General features: G+C 44.2%; 1 protein-coding gene across 1 annotated transcript in view; it reads right to left on the minus strand.

Annotated features, from left to right (window-relative positions):
* Window positions 1-759: 759 nt before the first annotated feature.
* Window positions 760-23,721, minus strand: part of ARFIP2 (ADP ribosylation factor interacting protein 2) — a gene marked incomplete in the record, with an annotated part of 1,173,031 nt that continues 1,150,069 nt past the window's right edge. Inside the window, 1 exon segment of the mRNA XM_044072222.1 lies at window positions 760-1,257. Within this exon segment, the coding sequence (XP_043928157.1) occupies window positions 1,102-1,257 (156 nt within the window).

Below are 23,721 nucleotides of genomic sequence, written 5' to 3' on the forward strand. Positions count from 1 at the left end.
CATATGTGGGGGACTACGGCTGAAAGACTGCACTTGGATTGGAGTGTTAGCAGCATTGCACAAAAACTCTGCTGTACATTTCTTCACATCACCATTGTGCTGGTATGTTAAATTGCCTAATTACAATGATATATTTAAGAAAGCTGGTAACTGAATATGCTGGTGTTGAACCTGATGTGAATAGAAAGTTAGGGGGCAATCTAACGCACTGCTAGGTTTCACCAAACACAGTGAGAAGTTCTTGCATGGATATGAGCGGCTGTAGTTTTCATATAGAGAGACTTGGTGAAGGTCTATGGTGGTTTAAAATCAGATGCCAAAATGACGTCAGGATCTAAGTGATATAAATGAAACCTGGATAAAGAATGTATAAGGATAAACAGAAATATGTATGCTTAATGGAGGTTTTATGCTTTGGTATCAATTCATTTTCATGCCAGCACTTGGAAGAGTAATAGCTTAGTTGTATGCCTACCTCTCCCAAAAATAATGCTTTGTGAAAAATTGCACATATAATCATTAGAAGACAGCTATGCACATGCGTAAAGTTAAGCTGTTCTCTAGTTTTTGTGACAGCAGCAGAATCAGAAAATCAGAAGCTGTGTTATGGCAGTGAAAAGAAGGTAATCAGAGTCATTAGTAAGCATCCCCCTTCCCCCTCACCCATCCACATACATACATACATACAAACATAGTGAAAACTTGTACTTCCATTTACTATGGCTGGACAACACGAAGATGACACTAACTGCTGTGATCTCTCATTTCTCTTTGAAGCAATTCTTCCCTTGGCTTTAATGCATGTACATGCAGAAGTAGAACTTAAAAAAAACAAAAAAAAAAAAAACAGTAGTTCGGTGCATACTGCAAACTATTCCAAGTCAGAGGTGGAGTCTTCTGTGAAGGAAAAGTTCTGCTAAATGTGCTAAAATATCTTAAAGGATTTCAAGAGAGCTCACTTAAATGCTCATGTGTTTGTGTGTGCATGCACACAGAACCGCACACAGGAAAGAAATTGATTCTGATCTCCAGTCTAGTCACTGATGTCTCGTGGTCCACTTGCTGCTGGTCCGCTGTTACCCACCCTACACCCAATTACTTTCACTGTTCTTCCAGCCAGGATGGCTTGTCAGATCCCGGATTCTTCAACTTGATGCTAAACTGCTTCAATGTTTGTTCTAGCTGCTGCTGGTTACCTGCAAAATAAGCTGAAATGGCATTGTGGAACAAAAGGAGTTGCTTGTGCATCACCTTTACCTGAAATTAAAAGAAAAATGCAACATGAGTACAACGCACTTTTGACTGATCCAATGCAATATAACTTATTTGCTTCTATGGAATTTGCACATTTAAGGACTCCAAGAAGTTTCTAATGACTATAGTAACATATGAATACACCTGCAGAAGGCAGCCAGCCAGAATCAACATAAGCTCTACAAATATGGCCACCTAATTTTTATTACAGTAACAATCACTACCTCCACATTCCTCTTCTGAATGTCAGCTTATTACCCTCTGCCAAGTCCAGTAACACGTATGCCACAGTTTGAGTACCATCTCAAAAAGAAAGGCTTTCTCAGTCAATTCAGTGCTGAACTTTTATTTTTGATCATAAATTTATGACTGCTTCTCTACCTTCCCATTCACTTTTTCTTTGCATTATCATGTCAGTCAAGATACTGACTCTCATTCATCCCTTCTTACCTCCAGACATCTCAGCCTACCACATACGGTCTGTTTTTACAGTCCTACTGACTTACATTCACTTGTTTGGCTCTTCCAAATTCCTAGAAAACTCTTCGAGAATAACAGTTCATGCTATTATTTGCCTGCATTACAGTTTCCTGATGAATAAATAAGCAACACTGCAGTGCTCACATGTTAATACTTAGTATGCAGTCCAGACTTGCAGCCTCAAAGGCAAACAACAAAACATGCAATATATTGCCTGCCAATGATGACTACTCTTTCAAGGTGCACTAACTCCAGAGTAATAATAATAAAGGAAGAAGTAAGGGTGAAACTACACACACATTGGGGGTGCAGACTGGCTTGCCCCATGCATAAAAAATTAAATTTATGTGTTACATTTGTATTATTATGAGCTTATGTGCATGTGTTTACAGTATGTATGTACTCAAACATAAAATGTACAAGATGTAAACCCCAAACTTTTATGATACAAACTCAATGCTTCGATGGGACATGGGAACCACAGTCCAGTTTATTCATACCTTGCAAAATTTCACAACACACCTCTAAGCATCCCACCCACCAACCTGATGGTCTTCACAACTACAAATATTGTTCTTTAATGGGTAGCAGTTCCCCCGGTCACTATAGACTTTACTCCAAGTGTCATGCAGTCCAGAGTTTTACTTTCAGTTTTGTTATTCTGCCTCACTAGTTTGAATGGCATACTTTTCAGCTGAACAGTGATCTAACCATCACTTTGTAAACCTTTCTATCAACTGAAATCTTATTCAGACTTGTCCTTGTCAGTACCTGCCATCCCAAACTCAATAATATTAATGACCATCTTGTGGCACAAACCTGATCACTGAGCTGTGGTTGATATATCCTCTAGCTGTTACCCTCTGTTCTGTATAGTACATCCAGTTATTTTCCACAATGGTCATTATATTTCGTCAGTTCCCAACCCACAATTTGCAATTTCAAGTTTTACTCTCTATAATTCATGTGGATTAATTTCAGGTGTGTATTCCATGGTCTCAGGCCTTTACTGCTTTCTAATTAATGCACCTCCAAATGTCATTGCCCCCACCTCCTTTATTTCCATCTGCTATTTCCCTCTTCTTGGAATCTTTACTCTTCTAATGGTCTCATCTGCATCCTTTGTTGCATTTTTGACATCACTACAGCAGGACATAAATGTCACATGCAGAGTATATCATAAACAGACAAGATTTTATTACAAAGAAACCATTAACAGGAAAAAGAAAGCAGGACAAAAGTAATTTCAGACTGTGATATTAACCCTCAATTAAGTCTGATGTGAGATACAAACTGAGACTTTATTAGCAAAGCTAAGTAACTACATGCAAACCACAAGATCAATATAGATTTTAAAGTTCTCACAAAGACCTGAGGATATGTGCTCTGTTAGGGGAAAAAATATAAAAAATAAAAAACGTACAATACACTGGTTGCATAAGTGTGCACACCCTTAAAAAGTTATGTACTCACCATAATGATAGATCCATGTTGTCTATCTCTGTCTGGTTCAACCTGTGAGACTTTGGATCTGACTCAGATCCAATGCTGGCTGATTCTAAAGACTTTAGTTCATCTTGGCTCTCCCTCCCTTACCCATAACCCCCAGCTCCTCCAACAGCTCCCCAGATCAAGTTTGCCCCATGAGAAAAAATATGATACAACATATCCAACTAGTCCTCCACATACACAAAGAAAAACAACCTACAGGAAATATGAGACTCTAGCTGAGCAGAAGGAAGGAATCCCTGCTTGTCCAGTCGTCACAGAGGGAAGACTTGCCAAATCAACAAAAAGGTTGGGGGCAGGAGGGTGGGAAGTTTGAAAGTACAGTTTTGTTCCTACCATAAATGTAGATGTCCGATAGGTATGCATCTGCAGTCATCACATATGGGTAGAATACCATAGCCAATCTGGGGGTGGAGGATCTATGTATAGGATGGTGTAGCTAAAATGCCCTGCAGGACTGCCATAGCAAAGCCTGCTCTGGATGTGGAATATAAAGGTAAATTGTAACGCTTGGAAAATGTATGCATGGAGCTCCATGTAGCAGCTTCTAAAATGTCATTGGTAGCCACCCCTCTTAAGAAGGCAGTGGAGGTGGCTGTGGCTCTCGTGGAATGAGTGAGGTCTAATGTTAGCTGGCACAGTTTTTCCATGAAAGGAGTAACAAAAACGAATGCAATTCCCTATCCATTTTGAGATTGTCTGTTTGGAAATTGCTTTTCCTTGTGCACTAGCAGCATATGCTACCAACAGCTGGTCAGTTTTTCTGTAACTTTTAGTTCTGTCCAAGTAGTAGCGCAACTGTCTGTGTATGTCCAGGGTGTGCAGAAGTTTCTCCCCTTTGTTTTGTGGATTCAGAAAGAAGGTAGGCAAATGAATAGCTTGGTTTAATGAGACCCTGGATACCACCTTTGGCATAAATGTAGGCTTGGTTCTCAATGAGACTCTGTCCTGATGAAAAATAATAAATGGCTGTACTGCCATGAGGGCCTGTAACTCAAGATACTCTTCTTGCTGAGGTTATGGCCAGAAGGAAGGCAGACGTCCAAGACAAGAACTGTAGTTCTGCAGATGCTGCTGGTTCAAAGGGAGGCAGTGTTAGTTTTTCCAACACGAAGTTAAGGTCCCAAGTAGGCAGTGGTGGTGTCCTTGGAGGCTTGATGTTTTTAATCCCCCTTAGAAACTGCCTTAGGAGAGGATGTGAGAAGACAGGTGGATCAGTATTGTACTCTGCTGAAATTGCTGAAGCATGAATTTTAATGGAAGAGTAAGACAGACCATTGTGGAACATTTCTGCCAAGTATTCCAGGATACGTGCCATGTTCATCACTGTCACATCTAGGCCCTTTGTGGTGTTCCAAATGAGAAATCTTTTCCATTTTGCTGAATATGCCTTTCTTGTGGAAGGCCGGCGAGCTTCCATGATAATATCCTTCACTCTCAGGGATAGCCTATCCTGAGGAGGAGTCAAGGTATTTTTCCAGGCTGTTAGTTGCTAGGTTTTCAGGTTGGAATGCAGAGTTTTGTAATTGTGCTGTGTCAGGAGCAGTGGCCATTGAGGAAGAGGCCATGGTTTCGTGCGTGACATGCTCACCAGTGCTGTTTTGGCCAGTCCGGAGCTATCAGAATCACTTTTGGCTGCTCTGTCCTGATCTTCAGTAAGACCTTGGTCATTAATGGGAGAGGTGGAAATGCATACACTGTTAGAGTTCTCCAGCTGAAAGAGAGGGCATCCACTTTCCATGCTTGTGGGTGGTATGTCCTTGAGCAGAATTTCTTCAGCTGATGATTGTGGGGGGAGGCAAAAAGATCTATGTCCGGCCTTCCCCATGATTGTGCTATCTGTAGAAAGATGCCTGGGTGCAGCATCCATTCGTGTGCATCCATGATATTTCTGCTTAAGCTGTCCGCCAGTATATTGTCTTTCCCTGGCACAAATTGAGATTGCAGCTCTATGTTGAGTTTCAAGGAAAGTTCCCATAGATTCATTGCCAGTCTGCAAAGAGGATATGAATGGGTGCCTCCTTGCTTGTTTATGTACCACATAACTGTGGTGTTGTCTGTCTTTATTAGTAGGTGGCCTTGATGCAGAAAAGGTTTGAAGGCTTCGACTGCATGTATCACTGCCAGCAGTTCCTTGTGGTTTATGTGCATGCGTAGCTCTTTTTGTGACCATAGACCTTGAATGCATCTGCCCTCCATATGCGCTCCCCATCCGTGGTCTGAAGCGTCCGTTGTAATGGTTTTGCTGGCTATTGGTTTGCTGAAGGGCAGACCCCTGTTTGACTGGCTTGCTTGAGCCCACCACAAAAATTCCTTTTGAAGGCATGGAATGAGTGGTATCAAAGTTTCCAAGCTGTGACTGTGCTGAGACCATAAACTCCTTAGGTACCATTGTAGTTTCCTCATATGTAGCCTTGCTTGTGGAATCAGAAGGATGCAAGAAGCCATGTAACCCAGGGCCTGCAGGATATTCCTTGCAGTCAGCTGAGTTTGTCTTGTCACACTTTTGAAGTAATCTGGTAGTTGACTTTGTTTTTCTTCTGTGAGGAAAGCCATTTGGGTGGTTGCATCTAGATTCGCACCCAGAAAGGTTATTCTTTGGGATGGAACAAGTCTTGATTTGTGAATGTTGACTGTATATCCCAGGGCCTGAAGTAGGTGAATGGCGTAATTCAAATGTTTTACCAAAGTTTGTTGGCTGTCCGCTTGTATAAGGCAGTCGTCCAGATATGGGTATATTTGAATCCCCTGAAGTCTGCAGTGTGCAATTACTGATGCCAGGCATTTCGTGAATACTCTGGGCACAGTAGATAAGCCAAAGGGCAATGCTGAGAATTGATAATGCTCTGAACCTGCAAGAAATCTGAGGTGTCTTCTGCAATCTGGTCGTATAGGGACATGCAGGTATGCCTCCTTGAGGTCTAGATTTACCAGCCAAGACCCCTTGCCCAGCATGGGAAGGAGCTGCTGTAGTCAGCATTTTGAACTTTGGTACAATGAGAAGTATTCAGTGCGGACAAGTCGAGAATAGGCCTCCATTGTTTTTCTTTTCTTGGAACAAGGAATAGTCTGGAATAAAATCCTTGGCCTTGTTCTGAGAGAGGAACCTTTTCTATAGCTTTCATTTGCATTAAGCTGGAGATTTGTTTCAAAGCCTCTGCCCTTTGATTCGGTGGCAGGTCTGGCATGCCTTTTCTTTTTGGTAATGTGTGAAAATGGAACCTGTATCCTTTGTCTATTATTTGTAGTGTCCATTTGTTCCTTGTAATACTGTGCCAATTTTCTGAGAATAAAGAAAGCTTTCCGCCCAAGGGTGCTTCCATTGAGCCCTGGTTGGCGGTGTCAAAGTAAAGTCATTGAGCCTGTCCTTGTGCAGTAGTTGTAGGTCCTGCATTACCTCTCTGGTTGGGAGGCTGCCATTGTCGTCCTCTGTAGGAGCCTCTAGCTTGCCCTCTACCTCTGGCACGCCTGTTCTCGCCTCTCTGAAACCTCTCTGTGTCTGGAAAGGGCCAATTTTTGGAAGGCCAATTCCTGTTGAATCTTGGTGGTTGGACTTGGAGAAAATCTTTGACAGTTTGTACAGATTTTGCCTTTTCTTCAACTTTCTTTAGGACCTCCTGAGCCATGGAGCCAAATAACTTTTGCTTTTCCAGTGGAGCATCCAGAAGCTTTGCTTTGACATGGTCTGGCAGAGATTGTTCCTTCAGCCAAGCATGCCTACGTATGACTGCACCAGTCATAGCTGACCTACATGAAGCTTCCAATGCATCATAACCACATTGCAAGAAATGGTTGCTAACCTGTTGGGAGTTATGTACCAGATCCTGAAGAGATTTGCGATCTAGGGGTTCAGGTGAAGACAGTTTTTTATGCAATTCATCTAACAAATACTCTTGGTACTGTATCATATGAAATTGACAATTCAATGCCCTCATAGAAAGAGTAGCAGAAGTATACACTTTTTTACCCCATCTCTCTAAAGCTCTAGACTCCCTTTCAGAGGGGAGAGGATTTTTAGTAGTGGCAGCTGCAACCCCTTTAGGGCCCTGGGAAATAGTTTCTGGATCAGCAGAGTGGGCTTTGTAAAGGTGAAGATGCGAGTCCGGGACCCTGTAGTACCCATCGGGTTTGACAGGAGCCGGAGGTAGAGAGTCGGGGGTTGAGCACACATCATCAATGACATTTAAAACAGGAGGAATAGCCAAAGGTCTATGCTGAGGCAAATGCAAGAAGGTCCTTAATCTCTTCCTGGAATCAGATAATTCCTAGCCCTGCCATTGGAAATGCTCTCTCATAGTGTGGAGTGTCTCCCCAAAGGAAAACTCTTCAGGAGGGGAGGCCGAAGGAATAGATTCCTCTGCATCAGAATCCTCGTAGGCCGAAAAAGCCTCCTCCTGGCGGTCCGAGAGAGTAGAACCATCTGAGGCCTCATCTGAGGAGTGGGGATCAGAGGGCTCAACCCTGGGCCTTTTGTCTGGAGGAGGTTGAGAGCCCCTGTCCAGATGAGGTTGACAGCCCCTAATTAAGGAGATAAGGTCCTCTGCTAAGCTTAGAATCTGTGAACCTGTAGTGGGTCCCTGAGGGATAACCTTGGGAGGCAAAGCTTTGGAGAGTTTAGCAGCTTTAGCCCTAGAGAATGCCTTAATGGACATGGACGCAGGAGGCCTGGCTGCCCCACGTGCTGGTGTAGTTTTGTCTAATGGTATGGTGTCGGAAGGTTCCAGGACACCAGTTTCTGTTGGAAATTCAATAACAGATTCAGCCGGGGCCTCCGGGACCGAGGTAGTAGGCTGAGCGGTTTCGGTGGTAGGAAGTACCAAGGACTCTGTTTCAGCCGAGACAGAGACACTCGCGGTAGGCCTGGCCGTGGTTTCAGCCGAAACCGCGGCCTGCGTGTGTCGGTCCTTGTCCTTCCGTTTCTTAATCAAATGTGAAGTCGGAATCTCCGACGGCATATTGTACGAAAAACTAACCCCAAAAAATTCCTCTGCAAACTCCGCCCGACGTCTAAGAGTGCGTCAGTTGAAGGAAGCACAGGCTGAACAGGCCGAGACGTCGTGGTCTGGGCCTAGGCAGGGGAGGCAGTAAGAGTGGAAATCCTTATGAGGTATTTGTTTCCCACAAGTTAAACAATTAACTTTATCTGACATCGGCTGAGGGAAGAAAGAGTCCCCAACGGGGTACTTAGCTTTTTGAAGTCTTCGGAGCTGAATTACAGGAGCTGGCCGACCGGCACTTGCGAACTGCTTCTGCTTCGGGCACCACTCTGCAAGAAAGACTGAGGAAGATGGCGTCGGCTGACTCTTATACCCCAGGCGCTCTGACGTCGGGGAAAGGGCGACATCAGCCGACGCCAGACCCAGACTTTTGAATCCGGCCGACCGAAGGGCTGCCTGAGGCAGGACAACCCATATGTGATGACTGCAGATGTATCCTTGAAGGACATCAACATGGAGACGGATAACACAGATCTATCGTTATGGTGAGTACAAAACTTTCATATCCGATGTCATCTGCTCCGTCTGTATTCAACTTATGGGACAGAGTTCCCAGCTGCAATTCCTGAGGAGAAACTACGGAAGGCTATTTCGCAGCACAGTAGAATCAAAAGAAGCCCTGGACCCTTGATGAAAGTCTAGCTTATAATACAACACAAAGGTATGATGGCCCAACCAAGTAGCAGCAGCATAGATATCATCCAAGAAAGAAAAGTGGTAGAAGTAGCCACAGCCCTAGTTGAATGACCTTTAGGCTTTTGTGGAAGAATCTTGCCTTTCAAAGAATATGCAAATAAAGTATAATTTGACAGCTACTTGAATAAAGCTATTTTATACACAGATGAGCCCAGCCTGGGTTTTGAAAAGGAGACAAATTGGCTAGATATCCTGAAAGACTTAGTACAGTCAAGCCTATACACATCCAAACAATGCAGAAGGTTCACCTTTGTTGGAAAAACTGGGAAACAACATGGGAAGATGAATGGAGCTGTGAATGTTATTTCCAGAAGCTACCAGAGGTAAAAAGGAAGGGTTTTTGTATGAAGAGGAATCCTATCCTCATGGAAAATTAAGTAAGGAGAGGAAGAATCAAGTGCTTGCAATTCTGAAACCCTTTTGGCCAAGGTAAGTGCCACCAGAAACTAAATTTTCCAAGACAATAGCTTCAAATCCATGAAGGCTGAAGGTTCAAATGGGAGGCCAGTTGTAACCTAAAAAACAAAAGGCTGAGCCCAGGAAGGGAACTGATCCCATACTGGAGGACAAAGAAGAAAAGCACCTTTAAGAAAAGCCTTGGAAATCTAAGAGAACCCAAGGACAAATCTTTACCGATATGAAAGTTCAAAATGGCTGTTAACTGTACCCTGAATGTACAGAAACTGGAGTCTAAGCTGAACAACTCAGCAAAGAAATCAAAAACAGACTCCAAGGGGGGGGGGGGGCTTAGGAATCCTGGCCATCAATTGAACTGGGGGAACTATGCGGTCAATGAGAGGACTGGAGGTTGGGGGGACCCAGCCCTGCTGGATGAGACATGAGATCTGGAATGGAATTCAACATCCAGGGGGGGGGGGGTTCAGAAGAGGCTAAAGGAATGGAAACCACACCTGGCAAGGCAAAAAGGGGGAGATGCGGATCACTGAAGCTCTGCAATGGGCTGCTTTCTGAAGAAGCTTCACTATTAGGGGAACTGGGGGATAAGTGTAAAGGAGACCTGGGGGGGGCCAAGCAAACATCACAGCATTCTTGGGTGCCTACGCTGGAGGGAAAACTATGGCATAACAGCTGTCGCTCCTGCCGAGGCTGTCAGACAGAATGTTGGATGTCCCTGGGATATGTGTTGCCACAGGAAACTACAAAACCTTCATGGCCTCCCGACAAATAGGGTAAGAACATGTTCCTCCCTGTTTGTTGAGATACCAGACGACAAATATATAGTCTGTATCACAATCACACCTCTGGGGGAGGGCATCCTGAAAAGCCTGCAATGCTAGGACCCACTCATCTCCAGAATGTGGATGTGAATGTGCACCTCTGAAGAAGACCATGACTCCTTGAACACTCCTCCCTTTGAAATGTCTTCCTCACCCCAGTAGGGAGGCATCCATGCCAAAAGGAGTAGAAATACTGTCTCCCTTGTTCCACTAATGGAGACTGCAGCCACCACTGAATTTGCTCGTGACATGCTCTTGTCAGCCACATAGGGAAATCTACCAGGTGTGTTAGGAGGGACTACTGAATGGCCATAATACATTGCAGGGTCCTCATATGATAACTGGCTAAAGTGATCAGTCCTACTGATGCAGTCATATGGCACACAAGTCTTAGAAGTGTATGAGCTGGAGTTTATGGAGTTGCAAGCACTGCCATGGCCTGAGCTCAAAGGCTGAAAACTCTGAAGTTTTTGAGTCTGGCTATTTGGTGGACAGTGTCCAGATGATATCCTATGAACTGTAAAACATGTACAGGCTAAAGGCTCCTCAATTTGGTGTAGCTGACTAATGTCTAAGTTGTTGCACAGCTGGAGCAAGGAATCCCCTGGCCTAAATCAATGATACCTTAGTGGGGTCAGTAAGGAGCCAATCGTCCAGCCAGGCTGCAACCACTGCCATACAATTGGGGGGGGGGCTATGGTGAGACCAAATGGCAGGACCCTGAACTGATAGCAACTGGTTCCCAGTTGGAAGCTGAGAAATCTCCTGGAATGCTGATCTATCTTGATATGATGGTAGCAGTCCTTGAAGTCTATAGAGCACAGCCAATTGTAGTTTCTCAGAAGTAGTAATATGGACTGCACAGTGGCCATCTGGAATGTGGTTTTGATGGACTGGTTTAGCCTGCTTAGGTCCAAGACTGGTCTGAGGTCCTTTGCTTCCTGTGGTACTAAACTATCTGGAATAGACCCCGGAACCTATCTGATCTGGGGGGAGCCTTCTTGAATGACTCTATTTGGATCTCTGCTGTTGCTAAGCATCTCTGATGGGATGGAACATTTGGGGGACATTTTCGTAGACAAGTTGACACTGTGATAAAGGGAATGACAATCTCTGAATATGGCAACACCCAGATATACAAGGTGATGGCCACTCAAGCTTTGGGGTGGAGAGCTAGATGACCCCCGACTGCCACCAGAGATGAGCAGTCAGACAAACTTTCAGGATCGTTGAAATCGTCCACCAGAGAAGACTCCACTGAAGCCCTGATTCTAAAGTCCACCCTTGCCCCGTGCATGGCGTCCCTTATGATTCTCTATTCTGCCCTCAAGAGGAATCTTCCTGAGAAGCATCCTGGGAAGAGAACTGTGATTTCCTAAAGAAGAGTTGCTTCCTCCCCTCTCTGATTCTTGCAGAAGGATCACTGGGGGATCGGGGTGGGGGGTAGAAAAGCAAACTCCGACAGCAAGGAGGGTCTTCCTTCCACTCTTGTTCACTCCTGGTCAACGTTTCTTTAACTTTGGGTCCAAACAAGGAAGACCCATCAAATGGAGCACTGATGAAGGATGCTTTGAAGCAGTCTGGAAAATACAGCAACTGCATCCAGGTGTGTCACCTCACTGCAATCCCAGAGCCTGCCAATCTGAATGCCAAACTTGTTAGAAAGGAGTCTCATTGAAACACTGGTGAAAGAAGTTAAAATGGACAATAGTCTCTCCAGCTTCTTCTGGATATCCAGAGACTGCCGTCTCTTTACTGTGTCAGGCATTTCAGAGACAAGGTCTTGTTGAAGCTATGTCAAGTGCAATAAGTAATTAAGTACCCTTAAAGCAAAGGTGGATGAAGCACAGAAATGCTTCCCTAATCAATTCAGTGCCAGAGACTCCCTGTTTGGGGGTTAGATTGAGGAGCTGTCTTCAGAATACTCCTTTTTGGTAGCTGCCACCATCACAATGGCATCGATGGCCAGACCCTTGCTCCAATGAGTCCTGCCTTGGGGGGCACAAGAGCTTTGACTGGCTTCCTAGGAATAGGTTCTACTGTGTCAGGTTCCTTCCAGGACACCAGTTTTATAAAGACATCTTGAGGGGGAGCCACCAGAGGCATGGATAAGCCTACTCTGAAAGCCTCCAGTGAAGCAGACTCCAATGCTGAGGAAGCTTCAGTGGTCCAGCACCTGCACTGGCAAAGTATCTCCAATACATCTGTGAAAGATGCAGCATTACGCAGGAAAATGGGAGATCCCTCTCCTTCCTCAAGGTCAGTATCTTCAGTGAGGGATTCTCCAGAGAATCCAAGTGCTTCCTCTCACACTTTCTTTTCCCAAAATTCTCTAACTGTGATAAAGCCATAGAAGAGGGTGAAGAGTGGGGTTACTTAGCCAAGAGGGCAGTCTCCAGGACAATCGACACAGGTCATCTTGGAGCAGGCTGATGACTGTTCTGAGAAGCAGATGGAAACTGGGAATAGGCGTCAGCTAGAGACATCTGACCCTTCTGTCTTTCAGAGAATATCTCTTCCAGAACATCAAAAGCTGAACTGGGCCTCTTGGATCCAAGGGTCCTGGATCCAGATGAAACTGAAGACAATACTGAACCTGAAGGGGCAGCAGTTAAACCAGATGTCAACAGTGGAGCCGAGCTGTCTAAGGTTGAAGCTCCGGGAGGGAGTGACGATCCTGAAGCAGGAACCTTTGGCCCTAACCCAGAAACCTCAACCTTGACATCGCTGCTCTGAGGTATTGATGGCCCTAAACAAGTTAGTGTCGAGGGAAAGAACAGGATGGATCTTAAGACAGCCAAGCTGCCGGACCTGAACTGGAGGGAGGACACAACTAGTCCTAAAGACCTCGGATCCAAAGGGGCCAAGAAAAGAAATCTGAAAGATGAAGTTGAAGGTCCAGAAGTCTGAGTCAGACATGATGGGATAAGCCCTAATTGCATCTGTGCCTGCAAAAAGGACCTTATCAACTGCTCCAAATATGACTGTTTAATGCTACCCATGGATCTCGATGACCGGACAGACAAGGCCACTGAGGTTGGCTTCAAAGGTCTATGCTAAGAGGACCACACATGCCATATCCAAGATGGAGAAGCTCTGAACCAGGGTGGAGGACTCTTGTGAGTAAGGAGGAGGAGTACAAGAAGAAAAGGTCGATGCTACCTTGCCCGAAGGTGCACCTTTGACCAGAAAAGGGCTAGGGATGCTTGGAGCTGGAGAAGTATTCTGAGAAAATTTCAGTGCCAAAGGCGATCAGCTTCAAGATGTCACAGCCAAGTCACAACCATACCACCGGGAGAAGCTGAAAGACAAGGGAATTTTGGACCAGGAACCCAATGGCACCATTCCCAAAGTGGAAGCCAAATAGGATGTCTTGCATTCCTCACAGACTGCCTGGAGTCATGTGGCCAAGGTTTCTCAGAACTGGTCTTGGGTTCTGGGGGAGAAGCCTTTGAAGCACAAAGAGAAGAGCTGGATGGCAAAAGCCACTTAAGGACGAGCTTGGCCTTGTGCTCATTAACAGCATGAGCGCCAAAGCTCTCTCAGATAGAACTGGAGTATAAATGCTCCAGACCAATGCAATAAATATTTTAAGGTGTGCATAGTGTAAGGACAGTTTGTGCCCACAGGAGATGCAATTTTTAAATGACTTGTCCACACACACACACACACACACACACACACACACACACACACACACACACACACACACACACACAATAAACAGAAATTTCTACAAGGGAAAAAGGGTGAGAAGGTACAGTGGAAAAGGGATCTAGCTACCTAACCTAGTAAACTACCCCACACTACCTAAAAAACTACCTAAAACTAACTAGTAAAGGGCTTAGCACTAAAATAAAGGGTAAGGGAAAAGAGATCTCACCACTCCTAACAAGAATCTCACGAAAAACTTGAAACACCACATGGAGCCAAGGGCCAAGCTTTAGATCATGAACGGCAGCAAACTAGATGTGGGGAGCTGATGGAGGAGTGGGGAGTTATGGATAAGGGATGCAGAGCTAAGATGGGCTAAAGGCTTTACAATCATCTGGTGTCAGATCCGAAGTCCCACTGGTTGAATACAGACAGAGCAGATATCGGATTATTTTATTTTGATTGGATAACCGGGCTGGTTTCTGTTTCTCTGCCCTTAACAGCCAGTATTTTAAACCAGTTGTACTGGTTTGCTCAAGTGTTCAAAGCTGCAGTAAGAAAGGCCTTCTGCCATTTGTTCTGCTGTGATACTGGAAAAAGACAAGTGCTTATTTTCAACTGTTTTCTGCACTTCTGTTTGACTGTATATCTGTGTAATCTGTGCAACTGTTTTGTCCCACCCACAAAGCCATCCAGGTGCTAGGGTGGCTTTGAGGTGCCCACCTCTAGTATAAGACAAAATTCCCCTGCACCCTAGTAGCAGGAGTGTGCAGTTAGAACTTGTCTGATCGAAGACTGCTGGAACAGGGCTCAGTTTTTAGCTTTTTAATGGTTAATTTGTTTAAATCAGTTTGCTCATTTGCTACTGTTATATTAAAAAAAAATACACTTTATGCATCGCCGTTCAGCTAGGGTTAAACTACTCCTGGCGCCATACAGTCTGCTCTTCAAATTTAACCCTTAGAACTAGCCAATTTTTTTAGTTTTAGCACTCAAATCTGTTTATTTGAGCTCAGAACTCGTAAGTACTAAATAAGGCACAAATTACTACAGCACTCAACTTTCCTCACTTGTCTAGAGGAAAAAAGTTTTTAGTACTTAATAAATAAGAACCGATCCAGGCATGTCTAATGGTCAGTACCCGCTGTTTTCTCCTGTCTATCTGATGAATCTGGGCATCTTGGGGCAATGCAGCAATTGCCTCATGTACACAGACAACCCTCTACTCCTACCACCCAACACTACAGCCTGTGAGAGATGCACTTATATAGCTAAACCGGAAGCAAAGCTCTCATCACCTAAGACTGGACTAGACAGTCAAGAGGAGAAGGTAAACACTTGCACAACACCACACAGTCCCTCAAAACCTACATCACCAAAACACACACATAGCAACACAAAACACGCACCTACATTCGCGGAGGCTCTCAATAAAAATCTGCTCAAACAACAGACCTCCAAAGCAGAAATGCAAGCAACCTCCACCCCCCAACACAACCCAAATGACACACAGCCCACAAACTCAGTGTGCACTCAACCACAGCCCATAAGGCTCAACAATGTACCCAACACTCTAGTCATATGTGACTCTATAGTCAGGCACACTGATGTTCAACTCAAGGCTAAACAAGGAGAAAGTTCCTGTCGGCTGCCTGTCGGGTGCCAGGATCTTCCACATAATGCACACACTCAGGTCACTCCACAACATGTACAAATATGACTCTGTCATTGTCCATGTTGGTGTGAATGACCTGAAATGTACTTCCCTGGACAACATGAAAAGAGACATGGAGGAGCTCTCAGATCTTGTAGCCCAGGCAGGTAAGACCCTAGTCCTGAGTAGCATCTTGCCATCACCCAGAATGATACCACAGTACAAGGACAAAATGACTGACTTCAAAAATTGGCTAAGCATCTGGTGTCATTCTAAGGGGATCCAGTATGTGCCTGCCTGGGATGACATGATCGACAGACCACGATGCTTTGCCAGAAATGGCCTGCACCTGTTGCCCTTGGGATTCCGAATACTGGCTAAGGCTCTTTCCACCCCTACAGTGCCTTTTATAGGCAAGGTTCAAATGACAAATTCACCATATTAACAGGTACAAGCAAGCAAAATCTGAGGATAATGCTACTCAATGCTAGAAGTCTAAACCTCAAAATGCATTCACTCGAGGTACTCCTTAAAATGGAGAACATCGACATCTGTGCAGTGACAGAGACCTGGTTCAAGGTCTCTAGCGAGCACCCCTGCATTTCTAGGCTAAAATTCATACCACACCTTTCAGCCACCTAACCTGGAATGAAACACTAAAGGCGGAGGCGTGTCCATATTCATTAAGGATATCCACACCTCCAGGCTAGTTGCTCAGCATAACGCATCTGAGATTAAGTGCAACTAACTCTGGGCAAGACCGCAATCCAAATTGTCACTTGCTACAGATCCCCCACCATGCCCCAGGATTCCCACTCCTCATTTCTTGATACACTGGAAAATATTAGGGTACAACCCAACACCTTAATAATGGGCGATTTCAACTACCCCACCATTAACTGGGAAAAGTACTTATGTACCAACTCCTTTGCTCAAGGTTTTCTGGAATTCATAAATTCCAATGCCTTGAATCAACTTATCTACACCCCCACCAGGGGCAGCAATATCCTAGATCTGGTCATTATCAACTTGGGCAACCGGTGTTCCACACCAGAGGTCAATTCCTCGTTGGTCAGATCCGACCACAAGTTAATTACCCTAGACATCCACATCCCGCCCCCACAACCCATTAGGGAAACCACCGTAAAAAATTTCTCCAAAGGAAACTTCATGCCTCTTAAGACAGAAGTGGTAAACTTCACGACACCCATGCAGACGGACAATAGAGGTATGACTGCTGAATCCTACACAAATGCACTTTATAAGCACTTACACGAGTTCATGGATCATGCTATCCCTAACAAAACCAATATGCTATCTTCCAAAAAAAGGAAGCCAATCTGGTGGTCCCCTGCCATAAACAAACTCTACAACAGACGAAAGAAACTGTTGCAAAAAAGAGTAAAATCCCATGATTGGAGGAAATGCCTAGTCAGCCTCAGTAAGAAGCTAAGATCCCTCATAAAATCCTCCAAAACTAGTTACGAAAACAAAATTGTCACTGATTCTAAAGACAACCACAAAGCATTCTATAGCTATGTCAAGAATCTCAATGGCAACACTCTGATCTGCTCTGAGTTACAGCACAATGGTACTAAATATACAGAACCAACTGATATTTCCAACATCCTGGCAGATAGGTTCAGTGCTAACTTTACCTCCCTCTCACCTCCTAAAGGGCCCATCTCTATACTGGAAGAATGCAAAGTTCCTGTAATCACGTCTGCCCAGGTAAAAACCACACTCTCCAAAGCCAAGAACACAGTAAGGATGGGACCTGACAACATCACAGGCTGCGTTCTACATGAACTACAGAATGAACTGGCACCCCACCTAAGCACCATGTTCAACCATAACCTCACCTCAGGCTTTGTGCCCACTGAATGGTGCACAGCGATGGTTATCCCACTCCAAAAAGAGGGAGCCACCACAGACTCCAGGAACTACCGCCCCATAAGCCTAATGAGCCTGGTCTGCAAGGCCATAGAACGTATCATCATGGGACTTATAAACAAAGACACTGGTAATCTCCAAACTCCCCCCACCGAGTTCAGGTTAGTAAAAGGCAGATCATGTCTCCTAAACCTGATACGACTTATTTGAAGCAGTCACCAAAGCCGTAGATGAGGGTCAGTTGGTTCACACAGCCTATCTAGATCTCGCCAAGGCTTTTAACACCAACCCCCACTCTGGAATTATAGATACACTCACTAAACTAGATATAAATCCCTATGTCACAAGATGGGTTGCCAAATGGCTCACTGACAGAACCCACACTGTGAAAGTAGCAGACTCCAAATCCGACTTCAGACCAGTGACAAGTGGAGTACCCCAGGGTTCAGTCCTGGGTCCTCTCCTGTTTGGTATGTACTTTTCTGAAGTACAGGCTAACACAGAAGGCCTTTGGCTAATGACGTTCGCTGATGACTGCAAACTAGGAGCCATAATCAAAACTCATAACGATGTGGACATCCTACAAAAGGGCCTCACTGAGACAGATGCCTGGTGTCAATGCCATGGCCTCAAGCTCAATGCCAAAAAGTCCATTGTCATCCCCTTTGGTAAAAGCTCTGTACCCATGAGCTACCACATAGACAGAAGTCTACTTAACACCGAAAGTGTGATAAGAGACCTTGGGACACAGATAGACTGTAGTCTCTCTTGATAATCACATCACCATGGTAGTTAGGAAATCCTTCTGTGTGGCACACCTCATCATAAAAGGTTTCTCATCCAGGAGAGAAGAGGTCATTGTTCCCCTCTACTCATCACTCAGACCCATTATAGAGTACAACGCCCCTTTTGGTATGTACCTCACAAGACATCTACAACAACTGGAAAGGCCGCAGAAATACCTCACAAAGAGGTTTACTGGCCTCAAAAAGATGCCCTACGCAGACCATCTCAAAAAACTCCAGCTCTACTCTGTCACATATCGCCTACTCAGAGGCGATCTCTGCCTAACATACAAAGCTATGTCAAACCCAGAGCTGTTAAGACATGCTCCACTTAACAAAATCGCAATCCCTCCGAGCTACACGCTCTAAGGACCTAAACCTTGCCACCACAATAAACAGAACATGCTGGAGGGATAGATTCCTGTCCCAGAGACTTCCCATACTCTGGAACAAACTACCTATCTGTATCAAACAAAGCTCCTCATATTAGCACTCTTCAAGAAAAATCTTGATAATTGGATGGAAAATAGGAAATTCACCTCTGGGATCACCTCTGTGGCTCTGCTCGACAGGGGCACAGGAAAATAATTTTCTAGGGTGGCGAAAGCCAGGGTACCTTTTTTGCTAGGCTTACATAGGCTCTAGGGCCAATAGCCTAGTACCTACCTATGAACCTAAGACACTGGACACTCCCCCGAGTCACATTACATCAGCTCATTCTACTGTTTATAGTGAGAACTTGGTAAAGGCCCACTCCTTTAGCTTCTGAACCTTGAATTACTTTATCTTCTGCTATTCACGTTCTACTAATAAACTGTACCGCTTTCTACTTGATTTTGCTGCTTGTGCTTAGGAGTTCAACTGCATTTAGTTTGCCATATTTATTACTGCTTGTTGGTAAGCCTCAGTAAATTGACAGCATTCTACTGAAGCACTGCTTTATTTGTGCTGTCTGTTACTGTTGCAATCGTGAGCTGCTGTTTCAAAGCAATCTACTGATCAACTATATTTCACTGCTATCTACTGCAATTCATTACTGTTTAACTGCATTTCGTTGCTGTTTAACTGTATTTTTTCATACTGCAAGTTCTATTCTATAAATGCTTAATCTGTGCTTCATTGTGAGTTTTTATTATTACTGAGTTCTTAACCTTAAAATTGAGTAGCATAGTCCAGATACAGGTCTGCTGCATCCACAGCCTTCATCTGCACAGTATTTAACACTTTTTTTTTTGTTCAAAGTTTTTTTATACATTTTTAAAACAATCATTTAAACAACAAAATAGTAAACTATATACAAAATTTACAAAGGCTTCAAGCACTGTATGAAAAAATAAAGAAAAAAAGGAAGAGAAACAAAAGGAACAAGCAATATAAAATGTAAAGTAGGGTACAATGTTCATTCATTCATACTTTCAATATGATTAATTAGTTGAAGATGTATCTGAATTCAATGACTGAATAAGAGATAAAACTTTTGTCCAAGGATTACCAGTCCATTTTCTTGGGTATATTCTTGATTCTTTAACTTTTATTTCCATTGACGCTACTTCAACCAAAAGGATCATGAAATCTTGTAAGGTTGGAATGGAGGAGGATTTCCATCTTTTTGTAATACATTTTTGGCTACTGCTTAAATTGCCCAAAGAAGATATTTATTTTTGTTATTCAATACAATGGATTCATTTACACTCAGAAAAATTAAAGGTTTTGATAGTATAAAAGAATCAGTGAAGATGGTTTGGAGAAAAATTTCAGTATCATTCCAAAATTTCTTAATGTGAGAACAATCATAAAAATGTGAGACCAATCAGCCTTACACTCTAGAGATCATCTCCAACATATCACCTGTCCAGAAGAGTTTTAAAACTTTTTGATGTATTTCAGCTACGTTTTCCCATAGTAGCACTTGTTATCTAGTAGTACTACTCTTAGACCTTCCTCCCTTTACCCTCTTAGCTCTTTCAGTTTCTGACGTATATGGATAGCCAGTTTAATACATTTTCTCCTGCCAGCCTGGTCGATATGGACATCATGAGACAGTGCAGGAAATGCCTCATGTACAAGGACAACCCTCGACTAACACCACCTAGGAACAGAATTTGTGAGTGATGCAATTAGATCAAACACCTAGTGTCATTGCTCTCTCCCCCACAAACCAGTATATCTGGCACTGAGAAGGTTGGCAACACAAGCACCATACCTCAAACAAACCTCACACCTACACAACACATCCCCACATATGCAGAGGTCCTCAACAAAAGCAAACCCAAACAAGAGAGACCTCCAAGGCATAAACACACACAAACTCCACTGCCCTCCTGTCCACACACCTGTATCTCACAGCCACTAAAGCCTAAATGGAGATTCCAGTGTGGGACAAACAGATGTGCCCCTCACCAGGCTGGATAAGGGGAAAGTCACGGATAGTTGTTTGTTGGGTGCCAGAATCCGCCATATCACCAATGCACTCAAGTCTCACAACAGGTACTGTTATGACTCTGTCATAGTCCATGTTGGAGTGAATGACTTGAGACGTACCTCCATTGACTATATGAAGAGAGACATGAACGAACTTGCTGAAAATATGTCCCAGGCAGGTATGTTCCTAGCCTTAAACAGCATTCTACAGTCACCCAGACTGATGGCTCAATACAAACAGAAAATGATTGACCTTAACACTTAGTTTAGTTTCTGGTGTCATTCCAAGGGGATCCAGTACCTGACAGCCTGGGATGACATGACAGCCAAGCTACGATGCTTTACCAGAGATTGCCTGCATCTGTCTGCCTTGGGCATCAGGCTCCTGGCAAAGGCTCCTGCCACCCCCATAGCGCCTTTTTTAGGCAATGCCATGAGGTCAAAACTACCAACATGAAAACTTCATCAAAACGTAAATTAAAAGTCATGCTGTTAAACGCTAGGAGTCTAAACATGAAACTGCATTCAAAGCAAGCATTTATAACCCTGGAAGAAGCTGACATATGTTGCAGTCACAGAAACCTGATTCAAAGCTGTGGAGTGCTCCTCAGCCATACCAGGTTACTCATTCTATCATTCATTCAGACCCCAAACCATGGGCAGCAAAAATAAAAGAAGGTGGAGTTGCAATATATATAAAAGACATACACACCTCTAGGCTGGTCAAACAGTATGATGTACAGGAAAACACTTCAGGTGCAGTTAACAACTGACAAGACCCCTATTCAAATCATAGCTAGCTACAGGCCTTCAACTCTGACACAAGATGCTTAGTCCAACTATCTGGACCTCTCTGAATCTATCAAGATTCAACATTTCACCCTGATCCTGGGAAACTTTAGCTATCCAACCACAGATTGGAAAAAGTATTCATGTCAGAACACAAAAGCCCAGAGATTCCTTGATTTCGTCGATGCAAATACCTTGGACCAGTTGGGTGACACCACCACAAGATGTGAACATATCTTGGACTTGGTACAAACCTACATGAGTAACCAAAGCAGCATCCCTACAATGTCAGTATCCCTGGTAAGATCCAACCACAAAGCAGTCACTTTCAAAGTCACCATCTCCCCTGACCCCTAACTAAATAGGGTGAAAAAAAAACTTTTCCAAAGCTGATTACAACCTCCTGAGGGAACGTATAAACAGCTTCACAGCCCTCTCCCCCTCCACAGGAACTGGCACATATGTCCAAACCTACACCAAAGTACTATATGAGCATTTATACAGCTACATGGAATCAGGAATACCAGACAGGATGAAATCCTCCTCCTCCTCAAGGAAGAGCGAACCTGTGTGGTGGACATCAACAATAAATAAACTCTATAATAAAAGGAAAAACTGCTGTCTAGGACCAAGGAGGAGCAGGTGTCTAATTGGAAGCGATCTCTCCTTAGCCTGAACAAGCAAATAAGAGCACTAGTGAAATCCTACAATGGAAACCTTTGAGTCCAAACTGGCCACATCTACTAAAGACAATCATAAGGCTTTCTTCACATATGTCCGCAATTCTCAAGGGAAGCTCCCAGATCTGCTTAGAACTTGTGGTCAAGGACACCATGTACACAAACCATGTAGATATAGCCAACCTGCTGGCAGACAGGCACAGTGAAAACTTCACTCCTCTGTCCCCATCAGTAGAACAGGACATCCCCAGTACCTGCCTCCTCTCCTATTATTTCTGGGGAGCAAGTCATCACTGCCTTCTCAAAGGCAAAAAATACAGCCTCCATGGGACCCGATAACATCCCAAGCTGCATCATACATGAATTCAGGCAGAAACTTGCAGCACAATTAGGCATCCTATTCAACTTAAGTCTGTGTACTGGCTTCATCCCAGCCGAGTGAAGGACAGCTACTGTCATGTGATCCCTTTGCACAAAGGTGGAGCACCCACCGATCCGGGAAATTATAGACCATTCAGCCTAACTAGCCTGATCTGCAAGGCCATGGATCGGATTATCATGGACCTAATTAACAAGGAAATAAGCAACCTCCAGACACTAGATGCCACACAGTTTGGTTTTGTCAAGGGGAGGTGATGCCTGTTAAATTGATTGACTTCTTTGAGACAGTCACCAAGGCCATAGATGAGGGGAAAATGGTGCACACCATCTACCTTGACCTGGCCAAGGCCTTCAATGCTATACCTACTCGGGTATAATAGATAAACTCTCTCATCTAGGAATCAATCCATGTTACCAGATGGATAGCAAACTGGCTCACTGACAGAACCCACCTAGTCAAAATAGGGGAAGCCACCTCAAACTGTAGACCCGTAAACAAGTGATGTACCCCAGGGATTGGTCTAGTGGCCTCTCTTGTTTGAAATATACTTCTCAGAGGTGCAGACCAAATCTAGTGGGCTTTGGATGACCACGTCTGCAGATTACTACAAGCTGGGTGCTGTCATCAATTCCCTTAGTGCTGTGGACATCCTCCAAGAGAGTCTCACCCAAACAATTGACTGGTGCCAGAAACATGAATGCCAAAAAATGCATCATCATTCCTTTTGGGGAGAGTTACGTTCCCACAAATGATCACAATGACAATAAGACACTAAGCACGCAATCAGTCATGAGGGACTTGGGCACCCAGGCTGACAGCAAACTGACTTTTGACCAACATATTGCCTTCTGTTGTACGGAAAACTTTCTACATGGCCCAACTCATTAGTAAGGGTATCTCATCCAGGGACAAGGTGGCCATAACATCCCTGTACTCTTCCCTTATAAGACCCATTATTCAGTACAAATGCACTTTCAGCATGCAACTCACAAAGCACAAGCAGCAGCTGGAGAGACCACAAAGGTTCCTCACCCTGAGAATCCATGGCCTCAAATATCTACCCTACACAGATAGAATAAAAGCCTTGTCCTTCTACAGCCTCCTCAGAGGTGACCTTGTCTGGCATACAAAGCAATCTCAGACCCCATCCTGATGGGACTGCTGCATATCCGGAGGTCAAGCTCCACTTGAGTAACCCACATGCGCGACCTCAACCTGGTCTGTGACATTAACAGGACTTTTTGGCAGGACGGATTTGTGTCCCAGAGACTCCTGATTATGTGGAACAG

The sequence above is a fragment of the Protopterus annectens genome, chromosome 5.part0, assembly GCF_019279795.1.
Source record: "Protopterus annectens isolate FY-2018-M chromosome 5.part0, PAN1.0, whole genome shotgun sequence".
Classification (NCBI taxonomy): Eukaryota; Metazoa; Chordata; order Ceratodontiformes; family Protopteridae; genus Protopterus; species Protopterus annectens.